A 17,674-nucleotide genomic window follows, 5' to 3' on the forward strand; every position below is an offset into this window, starting at 1 on the left:
TCACCTCTAAAACCTTTTGCATTTGGTTCTTTTGCATTTATTTCAGTCTTTTATGTCCCTTATTGGTGTGATTTGGGTCTTAAATAGGTGCAATGCGTGTCCAGAGGGAGTTGTATAGGTGTTTTTCTGAGTTAGGGTCCATAAGTACAAGTCCAGGAGGCTGGGACCCAATATCCGGACAGGATCACTATCCGGACATGCCTCTGGTTCTCTTACATCGAATATTAGAGGGATTACTGTATATATACAGTAAAACCTGGATATAACGGACTTCAATACACCAGAATTCGCTTTTATTGGACTCGAAGAGCTACAGGACTAAATTCTTAAATATTGGAAAAAGTCCGATAAAGCCAGCTGCAGTCCGGACTGCCTGACCCCTTCAGCTATGTTCACCACAATAAGGTAAATAAAAGACATGTTTATCAGTGTACAGTACAGTCTTATTATATATTTTATACCATTAGATTAATGTAGTGAAGTTAGAACACTGTACAGTACAACAGTGGTAGTCAAAACAGTTTAAAGATCGTTCATGCGATCCGGACTAATGTATGATATATTGGAAAAAGTCCGGATGTCACTTTTGTCAGAATTTCGCATTTTTCAGAATGGTTTGGGCCCCAATTAGTCCGTTATAGTGAGGTCTTACTGTGTGTAAATATATTATATATATATATATATATATCCATCCTATGTTGCCCTATAAGGAGTGTAGGAGCCTGGGCTAGGCAAGTTGGTCCTGACCATGAAGATGAGAGTGACCAGCCTCACTCATCCCTGAGTGGCATAACATGAACAATAAACCACAACCACTACACAGTAATACCCAATATACACTACCCCTACATGCAATACTCCCGCTTAATGATGGGGATAGAAATACAGTACCACCATACCCCTCCTGACGATGACCAAACCTTGTTTAATGCTACGAAGCATTTCAAAATCATCCCAGAGTGAATACTAATGGGAAAACATGACTTTATAAAATATTTCTGACTGTAATCCACTGACGTGGGGAGTTCATTATCATGGGAACTGCCAAGACCTAGGGGGAAAACGGTCCCAAAACAAGTGATGAATGACTGTACTCGTATTACCACATTTAAATGCATTTCAGTATTAATAATTGGGTCATTTACATTAAAGTGTTCAAGTTCTTATGCAAAATCTGTTTTTTGTGCAGTAATGAATCTAGTTGTTATACAGATACCAAAACAGTTTGTTTAATTTTCTTCATCCCAGTTTTCCACCTAGATGTTCTTAGTGAATTCATGCATGAAAGCCCATTGTCAAGTGCTAGGCGGCTTCAGTAAGTGTCAAACTTTTATTACAAGGATAATACAGATAGTGTAGACTACTAGGATAAGATAAGAATAGTGTTTTTGAGTCTTGAAAGAAACTGATTTAATGGTAGGTGGGGGCACTCACCATCCACTCACTTGATGTAGTGCTGCTTTGGGTGTCTGCCCTCTGACCTTTCCTCACTTCCTTCCTTCCTCTTCTGTCCTTCTTTCCTTTATTCTTTCCTCTTCCTTCTGCCTACGGGTGACTTTACACTCCCTCTTCTGTCTTTCCTTCCTTCACTCTTTCCTCTTCCTTCTGCCTATGGGTGACTCTACACTGTGTGGCATGCCAAATGGTTTCCTGTACACCAGGAAACCACTTACTATGCTGAGTGGTAACCATATAACCAAATTATGGCACCAGGTGGTTTAGTGGGTAATTAAGGCACTCCAATTGGATTAAGCCTGTGTGGGTTTATATCCAAGGGATAGTTGGGGCTTATTGCTCACATACTGTACTGCCACCCAGGGATGAGTGAGACTGATGACTCTCATCTTAAATGTCAGGACCAACTTGCCTAGCTCTGGGCTCCTACACTCCTCATGGGGCAACACAGGATTGGGTGATGGATGGATGGTACAGTTTCAAACCATATTGTAGAATTGGTATTTTACTGTACTATGTGTCTGTACAAGCTTTGCCATCTTTGCAGATGATCAAAACATCAAAGGTAGGAAACACCACTACTTTTCTCTCTATTTTAGTCTTGGAGATAAGTGAACAAACTACTGAATGCAAAACACTTCCCCTGTCAAGGATTCAAATACAAAGAATTACTGTACTATACTGTACTTGGCTGCAACTCTTGTTTGGCAACCAATGTTGAAAACAGCTGGTGAAATCCAGACTTTACTTACCTTACTTCATCAAAGAAATGGCAGATGGATACAGGACCACAGTAGGAGAGGAGTTAGAATCAGTGAATTGGAATGAAATGGATCTGGACAGCCTGTGGAATGCATATGGTGATTGCTTTGTTAGGAATGCTAAAATGGTGTGTGGTGTGACGAGAGTAACAACAAGGATGGAAGGTATGGCATGGTGGGATGAAGAGGAAAGAAAGCAGTGGAGGAAAAGAGGAAGAAGTGGCTAGAGTGTTTAGAGGGATTCAGTTGAAATAAGACCTGAATGTAATGAGAGCAAAATGCATGTAAAGAGACAAGTGAAGAGGAAAAAGGAGGAAAATTATGACCTAGGAAGAAAAATGAATGCCAAGTACTCTGAAAATAGGAAGTTAATCTGGAATGAGGTGTGGAAATGTAGAATTGACAGCGGAATGAAATGTGAAAATGCAAAGGATGTAAGTGGTAGATTACTAACCCATGGGGATGAAGTAAGGACCAGATGAAAAAGCCAGTTGAATGGGAATAGAAAGAGCAGAGCAACTGTAAACATGATTGGTTTTTGGGGTGTGCAGATGAATGCAGTACCAGGAATCATGACACTCGCAGAGGTGAAGAGCGCTGTGAAGCAGCTGATAAATGGGAAAGCAGCCGGGGTTGATAAGGTGCATGCAGAGATGATTAAGTGTAGTGGAGAGAGTGGAATGAAGTGCTTGTTGGAGATATGTATGAAGGTATGGATGAGTGAAGATGTGCCAGCTGAGTGGAAAAAGACCGTGATTGTACCCCTGTACGAAAATAAAGGTAAGTGAAGTGAATAAGAATTATCATGGCATACATTTACTGAATGTTGTAGGGAAGGTAAATGGAAGAATTATTACAGAGAAAGCAAGAAAAAGATCAGAAGTAATATAGTCACGGCGCGCAACTCTGAGGTTGTTGTTATTGTGCCCTGGCAACCTACCATTCAAAAGTGCGTCTGATTTCATGTATAATATGAGACGCATGTGATTCGTGTATAATATGTTCGTATAATAATATTCGTGTATAAGATATTCGTGCATAATAATATGATTCGTGTATAATGATACAAAATTGGACGCACATTTTGAATGATAGGTTGCCAGGATACGATAATGACAACCTCAGAGTCGTGCGCCACGACTATAGTGAGTGATGAACAGGGTGGCTTTAGGAGTGGCAAAGGATGTGTGGATCAAATATCTGCAGTGAGACAGTTAGTGGAGAAGGCTTGTGAGAAGGACTATAAGGTGTTTATGGCATTTATGGATCTGGAAAAAGCATATGACAAAATAGAGAAGGATTGTGGAAGGTATTGTGCATGTATGGTGTAGATGGTAAGCTGCTAGGTGCCATCAAGAGTTTTTATGATGGTAGTGAGTCATGTGTAAGGGTAAATAGGCATCTAAGTGATGGTTCACAATCAACGTTGGTGTGTGACAAGGCTGTGTGATGTCCCCATGGCTGTTCAATATACAGTATATATGGATGGCGTGATGAGAGAAGTAAAAACACGAGTAATGGAGAGAGGGATGGCGTTGGTAATGAATGGAATATCTCAAATTTGTTGTATGCTGATGATGCAGTGCTACTAGAAAATACCGGACTAGTGTAAACTAGTGCAGAGTTTTGTTGATGTCTGTGAGCGTTGTGCCTTGGGAGTAAATGTACAAAAGAGTCAAGTGATGGTTATTGGGAGAGAAGGTGACTCCCAGTGTGATGTTACAGTGAATGGAGAGAGACTGGAATTGGTGAGAGAAGTCAAATACCAATACCTGGGTAGAGTGATAGAAGAGCGAGGAAAATGTGCAAAAGAAGAGAAAAGTAGAGTGCAACAAGGAAGGCAAGTAGCTGGTGCTATGAAGGTCTTGATAAGTAACAAGAGGCTTGAGTGTTGCACCTGCACGAGGCTTACATGAAGGAGTGTTAGTGCCATATTTAACATATGGATGTGAGACTATGGTGTGGCATGAAAATGAAAGAGTGAGAGCGGTGGAGATAGGACTGCTGAAGACTGTGTGTTGAGTACAGAGTGGATAGGATTAGAAATGATGTGATTCGTGAAAGATGAGGAGTTAGGAAGTCTGTGGACACCAGAATTGAAGAGAGTGTACTGAGATTGTATGGGCATATGGTGAGAATGGACAAGAGAGTGAAACTGAAGGAAGGAGGAGGCAAGGTAGGCCAAGGAGAAGGTGGAGGGATATGGTGAATGAGTGTGTGAGGAAGAGAGGTATGGAAGTTGGTGAGGCTAGGGGAATGACAGGAGATCGAGCTGGTTGGGTGAATTTTGTAAGAAGAAGCTTATGATCCGGGATTGGCACTCTCTTTTAATGTGACAGCATTTGGATTGAATGTGGTGAAAGTTTTGGGTGTATCATACAAAGCCAAGATTCCGGGTGCTTGAATGATGAGTGAATGGAAGCGTGGCCCATTGAATTGGGCAAACTTGGGCTGTCTGGATGTTGCTACTCCTCACCCTGCCCTAGGGTGGGAAAGGATGTCCAGATGATGATGATGATGATGATGATGATGATGATGATGACTTCATAATTTAGTAGACACACACTACATTTCAAAATGCATAGTTAAATTTGCATTTCAGATCATCACTATGTTTTTTTTAATCCTATCAGTAATTCTGTACTATGAATATGTAAAGCACAATTATTAAGGAGATGGCAACAAGATGAAGGAAAAAATCTAATTTTATTTACGAAGAACTGGCATAATATACAACGAACCGTTCATTTCTTTAAGTGTAAGTTTTATTTACAAACTTATGACAATAGTTTCAGTATATAAATACAACTGCACAGTTACTGACAAAGTACAGTAAAGGCATTCTGTATGAATACCTACTGATCATTCTCATAATCTGCTGGGTTCTTCCTCATGAGCTGCTCATGCTTGCCTTCCACTCCACTGTACACCATGTAGGCAATGATAAAAGCTGTAAGGAAGAACAGACAACAATTAATGCTTTAATAACATCCTGTGGAAGGTTAAAATTTTTAAATGAGATGATAAAGGTCATGGGGAGTTGTAGATTATACAGTATGACCAGGGAGTGTGAATCTTAATGAAATGCAATTTGGGTAATGCTGAGCAGAGGAAACACTGACGCAGTTTAACTGTTGCTAACTTGGCCTTGTTTTAATGTAAGGACAGGAAACTTTCTAACACCTCTTCCTTACTTATATATCATGGATACTGTATTACACTTCAATACTCTCTTATATGCCCTTGATACTTTTTTAATACCAATATAAAAGGTAACCATGGGGCAGACAAAATGCTCATCTCTTAACTTGAAGCTTTAAGCCTAAGGCAGGTTATTCACCCATTATCCTGAAGGGCATTAATATAATCCAGGTAAGTACCACATTTATCTCTCTTAAGCATTACTCTAGGTACTGTACTAATATTACCAGCTAACTGCAAACGGTGGATGGACATCCAAGTTATGTGGTGCCACCTATCTATACAAGAATTCGAACCCTGACTCTAACAGGCCAGAAGCCTGATAGCTGGCAACACTACTCACTTGGCTACAAACAAAGACTGCATATATATCATATATGAGAATATTAACATGCAATACACTGACACATTGAGCCAGGGTTGGGGGGGGGGGGAATGAAAAAGCCCAACCCACCAGGGTTCCCCCCCCCCACAAAACAACCCCCCCAAAAGACCAGGCAAAGGTAGTTTTTTTCAGTATACCATAAAACAAATAAAATAATACTGTTTATACCTAATTACGGACAGCCCAATTAAATTATAATTTTACACAGGGAGTTGAATGAGGGAGACGATCATGCTTTGACTTATTTATCTGTTACCCCTGGGCTGCCTGCTACACTGTAAAACATGTTTCAACATGAGAGCACACCTTATGAGTTGACAGGAAGAACAGTGCACACAACACAGTAGTAGGAGAAGGACTCACTTCCTTTGCTGCCACAACACAGTAGCAGGAGAACGACTCATTTCCTCTGCTGCCACAACACAGTAGTAGAAGGACTCATTTACTTTGCTGCTACAACTTTCCTTGGTAATTTTACACTTACATTTCCCATTCTTCTTATATGTGAAAAATCACTTCCATAAGTGCATGTACACATCATCTTAACAGCAATAATAGCCTTGGGGTAACAAATCTCAGTCAATCAAATAGATCTGCCGTATATTAAAAAAGCAATGTTTATACTGTAATTAGTTTCTATACATGACTGAGATTTGGTAATATAAGACTACCTAACCTGGTATAGGTCTAACCTAAGTACTGATTATATAACAAATTTACCCTAATCTTTACTAAGCAAAAACCTTATCTATCACAAACAAACTTACTGGTAATCCTAAAAGGTTACAAAATTAGTTAATGCTGGATATAAAGTTTACGCTCACCGGATGACTGCCTGAGGAAATTTACCTTCAATTCAAACTACAGTGCAGTAGTCCCTCATTTTTCTGGACGCTTAGTATCCAGATGTATTCACTATCCGGATGCTGGACCTTGGCTCTATTAAACCGCTATCTGAATTTACTTGCTATTATCCGGACATAAAAGTCCCTGAGAACTTCGGCTGGCCAGATGACATGTTCAAACATACGGTATTGTGGCTGCTGGCCTTGAGCCATGAGTGGAAAGTACTGTAGTCCGTAACCCACAACCAAAACTAAAATATCCGTCTGCCCCTGGACTATATGGTCAAAGTTGCACGCTCGTCCTATCACTCCCAACGAACCTCCAGCGCCCGAGTAATACAATTGTAACCTGCAAGTGGTGTCAAAATGTCCGTACACTTTCTGCACCAAATGTCCAATATCGCACAGCCATGGGGTCTAAGTCTTTCCTAACTGTCGTCTCCATCAAACACAGACCACAAGCCACGAGTACATGTTTGACGACAGTGGCCGTCCGCCTCTCTACCGAACGTCAAAAGTCCCCTGGTCACAGTGAGTTGTGTTTCCGCATGGGCACTCAGCATCTAAGAGACCACAGGTCACAAGTAACTGTACTGTATGCTAAAAGCACCCGCCCACCTGTTGAATGAAGGGGGAGAATCCTGCCCATAGTCTCGCTTCTCCCCCCCTCCCATCCCTCCTCCATACCCACCCGGCTCCCCCCTAACTCGCTCAGTCCCTACCCTCCTCCGTGGTGATAACAATGACTTGTGAGTTTTCAAAGTTTTTTGCGATTTATCCGACTACTATTGGTCGTATTGAAATTCCAAAGTGACCATGAGAAAGCTCAAGAAATTCCGCATCTATACATATACTTAACTTTTGGCAAAATTTTGCACTAGGATGGTGGGAAGTTATATGAAGGTAAGTTTTACTCTAAAACTCTTTATTCTTGATATATTTCTGTACTTTTACTTGTCAGTTTATGTATAAACACCAGTGAAGATGATGGTAAAGCATTTATACCAATATAACTAATTTCTGGTGGCATATTTGGCCATTTTTTTTTTTTTTTTTTTTTTTTTTTTTTTTTTGAGCCCCAGGAGCAATCACTCATCACAGACAACAGACTTTCAAACTGTCATCAGTTTTTTTTTTTGTGAATTTTTTTTTAATGCAAGCTTTCTTGATGTTTATCATTAATATGGATAATCCTATGTGTGTTTTGATGTCTACATATGGCAGATTGACCTGAAAACTGTGCCAAAATTAAGAGGGGTACTGTAAATACAGTAGTGTATAGGTTAGGTGTTTTTTGGTTTTCAGTTTTTTTTTTGGTGTTGATAATTATTTTGGATAATCCTATATATGTTTTGAGGTCAAAATATGGCAGACTGACTGGAAAACACTCCCAAAATAAGGAAGGGTACTGTACATCCAGTAGTGTTTAGGTAGGGTGTTTTTGGTTTTCGGTGTTTTTTCTGCATGGTTTTCTTGGAGTTTACCATTACTTTGGATATTCCTGTGTGTGTTTTGATGTCTAAATATGCCTGAATTACCAGAAAACACAGCTAAATTAAGCACATGTACTGTACAAATAGGTTAGGTATAGGCTGGAGGTGGGTATAAGTAGAGTCTGGGTATGGTAAGGGAATAGTGTTCATCATCCGGATGTTGCCACTACCCGGACATGCCTTTGGCTCTAGCATGTCCGGAGGGATTACTGTATTAAGATTTATTTTCCCCAACTTTAGGCACAGTTATCCATGTTTACATTCATTTATGGAAATAATGTTGTAATTAAGGTTATAATAAGAATGGGAAATATGAGTGCAAAATTTCTTGTTTATTTCAGTGATCTGAAACATGTCTCGCAGCCCTGTACAGCTGGTTGTGGTCAAAAAAGGACAAATGAATGGAGTGAAGTAACAAAAGTGGAAAGCAGTAACAAAGTGATCTGTAAACACTACAATACTGAAATTAGTGCCAAAATAGAGAGAATCAAAACTCAAACAAATGTACAAAAAGACTTATAAGAAGCAGTAGTCAATCGTCATTAAAACTGATGACCCATTAAGGCCATCAGTCCCATCCAACGTACATGACAGCCAGCCATCAACATCTTCAGCAAGAGCAAGTCAAAATATTAGTTCTGTAGCTGGGAAGAAGCAACAAAAAGACAGTGTTGACATCTTCATTGAATAGTACTGTGGCTGGTGTTCAGAAGTTGCAAATAAAAGTAAGTGATTCTGCCATAATTACAACAGAACCACAGAAAAAGGTCCTTGATAAAGCAGTTGCCAGGTTTTTTTTTATTCAAGCAACTTGTCCTTTCTAATTTTTGATGGAAAGTATTTCAAAAAGCTTAAGAACACTGCACAACCAGGATATTCACCACCAATGAGGAAGGATTTAGGAGGACCACAACTCAATGAAATACATGAAGAAGTAGAAGAGAGCCTGAATTCCCAGTTAGGTGACAGTGATTGTACTTTAACATTATTCATGGATGGGCGGTCCTCTGTTAAGAATGACCCCATCCTTGCTTCTTCAGTACATACTGGGAAAAGTACATTCCTACTGCAGGCCACGGATTCAGGAGCAGAAAAGAAACCTGTGGAATACTGTACAACTTCTTCAACTGTGCAGGAAATGAAAAGCAAGTTTAATAAACATGTGTTTGCTTTGTGTACTGATAATGAGGTAAAAATGAACTGAATGAAGGAACTAATGAAAGATAGTGATGAACTGGAAGACATCATAACATAGGGATGTTCTGCTCACTACCTGAGTTTACTTGAAAAGGTAGTCTCATCTCAAACAGTTATGAAGCATGTAGTGGAAGTACAGAAATATTTTCACAATCATCATCAACCACGTGGATGGCTGAAGGAGAAAGGAAGGGGGGTGGGGTTGATGCCACAAATCCCTAACGATACTTGCTGGAACAGTCAGAATGCATGCATGTCAACTTTCACAAAGAATTTCTATAAATATGCTGAAATATCGAGTGACCACAAAGTTCCTGACAACATTAGCAATCCTGAACAACATTCATCTCTACAAAGAAGTTGTTGAGCTGCAGAAACTCACACATGTACTGTATATATCTACTGCCCTTAATGGTCTGCAAAGTGATTCAGCCACTCCATCTTCTGCAACTGATATGTGGAATGAGTTCTGGTACTCAAAAGTGAAACTCTTGCACCACATAAGGACTCCATTAAATCAAAGATGGAAAAGGCAATACAATCCCTCTTCTACATTACCAATCTTATGGACCTCAATAGTGCTGGAGTTAATACAGAAAAAGAGGATCAGGCAGAAGAATGGATCAAAGTACATAAGCCTCACTTCCTACCACACATTCTAACATTCAGGATTCAAGATTGTGATATTTTCCCCTCTTCTATGTCTGAACCACAGGTTCTAAGTATGTACAAACATAATCCATCCAAATGGTGGGTGCTACTGGAACACTGAACAGCAAAGAAAGGTACACTCCCAAGCAGGTTCTGTCAATTATTCAAGCACTTATTAAGCTGTCCTTGCAGCTCAGCATCCACTGAAAGGATTTTTTTAACTTTTGGCCACTTGTGGTCAAAACTGAGAAATAGATTTGGTGTGGAGAAGGCCACAAAGCTTGTGAAAATTTACAAGCATTTGCACCTGACAATGAATGATGAAAATGGTGATGAATGTCAGATATATTCCCAGAGATAACTACTGGCTAATCATAAGAAATAAGTGCAATATGCTTGTAGATTCACTACTTCAGGTTTGATCAATAATAAGCTTGATCGTTTCTTATACAAATTTTTTTACCATTGGTGACAAAAGCTATAACATGATGTAATTCAGGTAGGGAGTAACATTCTTATTTCCAAAAAAAAAAAAGGTCGTAAGGAAAGCAATAAAAAAAAAAAAGGCTCTTATTATGGTGAAGAAATCTATAACCTGCTATTTTTCAACTGAGATAAAGAAAAACATTCATCTTAAATGTCAGGACCAACTTGCCTAGCCAACGGTTCCTATGCTCCTCATGGAGCAACGTAGGATTGGATGATGGGTGGATGGAGGAATAATAAAATTATTTGCCAAGAAATATTATTTTCCTATGTTGGTGAGGAATTTAGGAAAGCAATGACATGATTATTTAACTGAGGCAGAGAATTACATTCTTATTTGAAAAAGTTATTTTCTTATAAGGGTTAAGAAAACACACTGAGGTGGTTTGGCCATGTGAAGAAGATGGAGGGTGAGAGACTGACAAGGAGAGTGTATGTGAGTGAGGTGCAGGGAGGGAGAGGGAGTGGGAGGCCAAGGATGAGATGGAGGGATGGGGTGGAGAGGTATATGAGAGAGTGGGGTGTGAGCAGGGAGCAGGGCAGTGAAATGGCGGGGGACAGGGCGACGTGGGGCGATTTGTTTTTGGCCACCCCTTACGGGATTCAGGCATTTGGCAATAGATGGATAGATAGATAGATAGGTTAGGAAAACTATAACAAGTAACATGATTTGTACCCCCTGGGGGTAGGGTTTTTTTTCAAGAATACTCCCCCAGTATCCCTGCTTGTCGTAAAAGGCGACTAAAAGGGTTGGCGGAGGGTTAGTGCCCCTCCCCGGAAAACAACTAACTAAAAAAACAAACAAGAAGCCTCAGACAAGGACTGACCAAACGATGACGACCCAGGACCGGACAAAGGACTTGGTAATGCGTACATGGAATGTAAGAGGAGCGAATGATGAGGTGAAAGAGAGAGAGATTGTCCAGGTGCTTGAGGGTGCGAAAGTGGATGTATGTGGAATAACTGAAACAAAATGGAGAGGAGAAAGTGTGAGAGAATGGGAGTATGGATGGGGTATAGTTGCAGGAGTAGGTGAGAATGAGAGGGCAAAGGAAGGAGTATGTATAGTTATGAGTAAAAGAAGGAAGAAGAGCATAAGACAGTATGGATCAGTTGGGTCAAGGATTGTGTGGGTAAAGTTGAAAGTTGGAATACAAATGTGGGCGATTGTGCGTGTGTATGCGCCAATGCAAGATCGTGCTAGAAGAGTGAGAGAAGAGTTCTGGACAAATGTAGAAGTGTGCATGGAAAAGTTTGGAAGGAATGAGAGAGTGTTTTTGATCGGTGATATGAATGGTAAAGTTGGGAATGTGAAGGTGGATGGAATAGTTGGTGAGTGGGGTGTGCCTGCTGAGATAGATGAGAATGGGAGTGTGTTAGTGGACATTTGTGCTGGAAGGGGGTTGGTGATAGCCAATACCCTCTTCAGGCATAAAATGATCCACAGGTATACATGGAGAGTGATGAGAAGGGTGGATGGTGAACTGAATGAAAGGAAGGCAATGATTGATTATGTGAGTGTGGATGAAAGGATGCGAAGAAGTGTAATGGATGCAAGAGCTTATAGAGGTTGGGGAAGTGGACTTTCTGACCACTACTTGGTGGTGGCCAGAATTAGGATTCAAGTAAGATGGAGGAATAGAAGAAGGGAAAGATGAGAGGAAGGAGTAGTTGCAAGGAGAGTGGAAAGGTTACAAGAGGATGAGAAAAAGGCAGAGTATAAGAGAGAAGTGGAGGAACGATTGGGCAAACATGAATTGGAGCAGATGGGAGACGTGGAAGGTGTGTGTAAGATATTTACAGAAGAAATATGTGCAGCATGTGATGTGGTGTGTGGAAGGAAGAGAAGACGGAGGGGGGTGCAAGGAACAGCGTGGTGGACTGAAGAGGTGAAACAGGCTGTGGCACAAAATAAGAAAGCATACAATGAATGGATGAGAAATAGGGGCGTGGAAGAAGTTGAGAGGCGGAAGAGAGAGTTATATGTGGAAAAAAAGAGAGGTGAAAAGATTAGTAAGAGAGAGTAAGAAGAGAGTGGATGAGGAATTTGGAAGGAATTTGAGTGTAAAGTGGAGGGACTGTAAGAAAATGTTCTGGAGAGAAGTGAAAAGAGTAAGACAGGGTGGAAGTGAAGTTAGCAGGGGAGTGAAAGATAAAAATGGTAGCTTACTAGTGGAGAAGGGAGAAAAAGTGAGCAGATGGAGAGAACACTAAGGAATTGTTGAACGGAGAGGATGGAAGTAATGCGAGTATAAGTGGCTGGGGAATGGCTGGGAGGAGGAGGGAGGTGAGAAGACAGGAAGAAATCAGTAGGATAGAAGTTGTGGAAGCAATGAAGAAAGTTAAATCAGGGAAAGCCCCAGGAATTGATGGAGTGTGTAGTGAAATGCTGAAGCATGGGGGAGAGATAGTAGTAGAATGGATGTGGAAGATGTGCAGATTGGCCTGGGAGGAAGGTAGAGTCCCGGAGGATTGGAAGTCAGGTATAATAATTCCCTTGTACAAAGGAAAAGGGGAAAAAGAAGTGTGTGGTAATCATAGCAGCATTTGTCTTCTTAGTATAATAGGAAAAGTGTATGGTAGGATACTTATAGACAGAGTTAGAGAAAGAACAGAGAAATTAGTTGGAGAAGAACAGGGAGGCTTTAAGAAGGGAAGAGGTGGTGTAGATCAGATATTCATTCTTAGATCTTTAGTGGAAAAGTATCTAGAGAAGGGAAAGAAGTTGTATGCGGCTTTCATGGATTTGGAGAAAGCATATGACAGGGTGGATAGACAGGGATTGTGGAAAGTGTTAAGAATATATGGAGTAGATGGGAAGTCGAGTGCTGTGAGGAGTATGTACGATGGTGTGAAGGCTGCAGTGCGTGTGGATGGTGAACTAAGTGAATTTTTCTCTTTGAAAGTTGGTTTGAAACAGGGATGTGTCATGTCTCCGTGGTTGTTCAATCTGTACATGGATGGGGTAATAAAAGAGGTACAAGGTAGGGTAGTGGATGTTGGAGTGGCCCTGGTGAGAGAGGATAGTGTTTGGAAACTCCCTGTACTGTTGTTTGCAGATGATACTGTGTTGTTGAGTGAAGACGAAGGGGAGCTGCAAGGCTTGGTGGATGAGTTTGAGAGTGTGTGTAAGAAACGGAACCTAAAGGTGAATGTAGGGAAGGGTAAAGTGATGGTCTTTGAGAGAGGTGAAGTTAGTGAATGTACAGCGAGGTTGGATGGTGAGGAATTGGAAAATGTGAGTATGTTTAAGTATTTGGGTAGTGTGATGAGTAAGGATGGAGGTTTGGAGGGTGAAGTGCTTGAAAGGGTACAGCAGGGAAGAAAGGTTGCTGGTTCTTTGAAAGCAGTGATAAGAAACAAGGAAGTGAGCATGGAAGTGAAAAAGTTACTACATGACAGTATTGTGATACCAACTCTAACGTACGGAAGTGAAGCTTGGACATTGTTGGAAGGACACAAGTCAAGAGTGAGAGCAGTGGAAATGAGTTATTTAAGAGGAGCCTGTGGAGTCACGTGGAGAGACAGGCTGACGAATGAGGATATAAAGGAGCGCTGTGGTGTGGATGTGGATGTGATAGGAAGCGTTGTGAGGAACACACTGAGGTGGTTTGGCCATGTGGAGAGGATGGAGGGTGAAAGACTGACGAAGAGAGTGTATATGAGTAAGGTGGAGGGTGGAAGAGGGAGGGGGAGACCGAGGATGAGATGGAGGGATGGGGTGGAGAGGTATATGAGAGAGGGGGGTGTGAGTTGGGAGTAGGGCAGTGAAATGGCGGGGGACAGGGCGACTTGGAGGCGATTTGTTTGTGGCCACCCCAAATGGGATTGAGGCGTCTGGCAGTAGACAGATAGATAGATAGCTAAATTATGAACAATTTTATGAAAGAAAATGTTACCTTTACTCAGGCTGCAGTTTTCTCATGGTGAGAAATAGTTTATATAATACAGTATTTATTCTGCTGCCTATATTTTTGCTTCTACCGCGCTGGAAAGCAGCTCCTGCAGCTCGAGTTAATGTAACATTTTTTCATAAAATCATTCCCAACTGAGCTACAGTGACTGTTTTTTTCCAATACCATATTTACAGAAAGAAATTATCTATAACTCTCTCTGAACAGTATAGTGGAACAAGTGGTTCTCCATCTCAAAAAGTGAAGTGATGAAAAGATTTAGTGAAATGACTAATCACTCTATCTATCTATCTATTGCCAGACGCCTTAATCTCTTATACGGGGTGGCCACAAACAAATCACCTCCACGTCACCCTGTCCCCCGCCATTTCCCTGCTCTGCTACCAATTCACACAACCCTCTCTCATATACCTTTCGATTCCATGCCTCCATCTCATCCTTGGCCTTCCCCTCCCTCTCTCCCCCTCCACCTCACTCACATACACTCTCCTCATCAGTCTCTCACTTTCCATCCTCTCCACATGGCCAAACCACCTCAGTGTGTTTCTCCTAATGCTTCCTATCACATCCATATCCACACCACAACGCTCCTTCACATCCTCATTTGTCAGTCTGTCTCTCCATGTGATTCCACAGGCTCCTCTCAAATAACTCATTTCCACTGCTCTCACTCTTGACTTGTGTCCCTCCAACAACGTCCAAGCTTCACTTCCATACATTAGAGTTGGTATCACAATACTGTCATGTAATAACTTTTTCACTTCCATGTGCACTTCCCTGTTTCTTATCACTGCCTTCAAGGAACCAGCAACCTTTCTTCCTTGTTGTACCCTTTCAAGCACTTCACCCTCTAAACTTCCATCCTTACTCATCACACTACCCAAGTACTTAAACGTATTCACATTTTCCATTTCCTCAACATCCAACCTCGCTGTACATTCACTGACTTCACCTCTCTCAAAGACCGTAACTTTACTCTTCCCTACATTCACTTTAGATTCCGTTTCTTACACACACTCCTAAACTCATCCACAAAGCCTTGCAGTTCCCCTTCGTCTTCACTTAACAACACAGTATCATCAGCAAACAAGAATACAGGGAGTTTCCAAACACTGCCCTATCTCATTAGGGTCACTTCAACATCCACTGCCCTACCTTGTATCTCTTTTATAACCCCATCCACATACAGATTGAACAACCATGGAGACATGACACATCCCTGTTTCAATCCAACCTTCAAATAGAGAAACTCACTCAGTTCACTATCCACACGCACTGCAGCCTTAGCACCCTCATACATACGCTTCACAGCATTCAACAACTTCCCATCTACTCCATATATTCTTAATACTTTCCACAATCCTTGTCTATCCACCCTGTCATATGCTTTCTCCAAATACAAAATGGCTGCACACAACTTCTTTCCCTTCTCTACGAACTTTTCTCCTAAAGATCTAAGAATAAATATCTGATCAACATAACCTCTTCCCTTCCTAAAGCCTCCCTGTTCTTCTCCAACTGATTCCTCTGTTGTTTCCCTAACTCTGTCAATAAGTATCCTACTGTATACTTTTCCTATTACACTAAGAAGACAAGTGCCCCTATGATTACCACATACTTCTTTTTCCCCTTTCCCTTTGTACAAGGGAATAATTATACTGTACCTGACTTCCAATCCTCCAGGATGTTACCTTCCTCCCAGGCCAATCTCCACATCTTCCACATCCATTCTACTACTATCACTCCCCCAAGCTTCACTTATTTTGTTTCGGCTACACCACTAACAGGATGTACAATTATTCAGAAGTATTGGGAAAAAAAAAAAAATGAAAGTACTGCAACAGCCAAACTGTAGGCATCAGAATAAATACAGTAGTTACAAACTTTTGGCATGCGGCTGTATGGAGGGAGGGTGAGGGGAAGAAACTTGGGCAGTTAAGGGGGGGAGGGGGGACATCCATAAATTTTTGCACAGAGATGAAGACGACCAAAGCAAACTACAGTGATGTAGTAATCTGGTACTTGCCTTATCCACAGCTTGCTGCTGGAACCATTTATGCATGAACAAGGTGAGCCCATAGTACTTACGTGGAGTAACACGAAGCACCTGTGACCGGAATCTCCTGAACAAGTTGGGGATGCCATATGACACTGCACCAGCAAAGGCTCTCTGCTCAAAGGGTGACAAAGAGTACTTGATGATGCCCCTCACATATGCCAGCTCACCAAATCCTTTCCCCATGTCTGCAATGAGGCACTGGGTAAGCATGATACAATAAAGTACAGTACAGTATCTCCTAAGGCTTTCAATATTTCAGCAGTTAACCCATGAAAAACATAAATAAAACTTCACATGTAGTGCAAAAATATTATGCTGAATGGAAATCTGCCAGTCAGAAACAACTGTGTCTTTCTTTGTCTGATTACATCCAAAATTGGTAATGTACACTTGACTTCAAGCAGCAGGAAGACGGTGAAACAACAGGAGGGCTCCCATGCCCAAAATTTACAACTGCTATTTCTTCTCAATAAACTACAACATAATTATCACTGATAGCTTTAAAAAGCTGCAGAAAAACATAATATTGACAATATCAACTTCAGTATACAACCTCAAGTTTTACACGCAAATTGTGGCCACGTCAGATTTTTAGGCTGATTCGGCACAAAAGTCACTCCATCAACACCTGTTCATCTCTACTAACCTGACCTAAACTAACACAACCTAACCTAATTCAACCAAACCTAACATACCTGAATGATCTGGGGACAAATGAGTTTTCAGGTCCGAATGAACCCCTTGTCTTGCATAGGACACCACTGTCAATGTCAACAAACTTAATTTTGTGCTCTTGAGTAAAAAGTTATTTTTGTGGAATCTTGGTGTTGAATGAATTATACACTCTTTAGTAACAAAAATATTTCTGCACAATCTGGATGTCATAATGAAATTACATTTATGAAAGATAAACTCGCTGTCATAAAATTTTAGACAGGATGGTAAAGAAGCTAGTCGAGGAGTGAAAGAAAAATATGGTAGATTACTATTACAGATGGGAGAAAAAGTAAGGAGATGGAGAGAACACTTTATAGAACTGCTGAACATAAAGAATGAATGTAATGTGAGTATAAGTGGCTGGGGAATGGCTGGGAGAAGGAGGGAGGTGAGAAGACAGAAAGAAATCAGTAGGATGTTAGTTGTGGAGGCAATGAAGAAAGTCAAAATGGGGAATGCCCCAGGAATTGATGAAGTGTATGGTGAAATGCTGAAGCATGGGTGAGAGAT

The 17,674-nt window shown here is 41.0% G+C and overlaps 1 protein-coding gene across 1 annotated transcript in view; it reads right to left on the reverse strand.

Annotated features, from left to right (window-relative positions):
- Window positions 1-4,909: 4,909 nt before the first annotated feature.
- Window positions 4,910-17,674, reverse strand: part of UQCR-Q (Ubiquinol-cytochrome c reductase ubiquinone-binding protein) — a 28,417-nt gene continuing 15,652 nt past the window's right edge. The window contains exons 2-3 of the mRNA XM_080286341.1: window positions 16,477-16,632; window positions 4,910-5,166 (exon numbers count right to left, since the gene is read on the reverse strand). Of these exons, the coding sequence (XP_080142467.1) occupies window positions 5,072-5,166; window positions 16,477-16,630 (249 nt within the window). The 5' untranslated portion in view covers window positions 16,631-16,632 and the 3' untranslated portion in view covers window positions 4,910-5,071. The remainder of the gene's footprint in view (window positions 5,167-16,476; window positions 16,633-17,674) is intronic.

This window comes from Coenobita brevimanus, chromosome 111 (assembly GCF_032717465.1).
Source record: "Coenobita brevimanus isolate Jiangsu-jjx chromosome 111, ASM3271746v2, whole genome shotgun sequence".
Taxonomy (NCBI): Eukaryota; Metazoa; Arthropoda; class Malacostraca; order Decapoda; family Coenobitidae; genus Coenobita; species Coenobita brevimanus.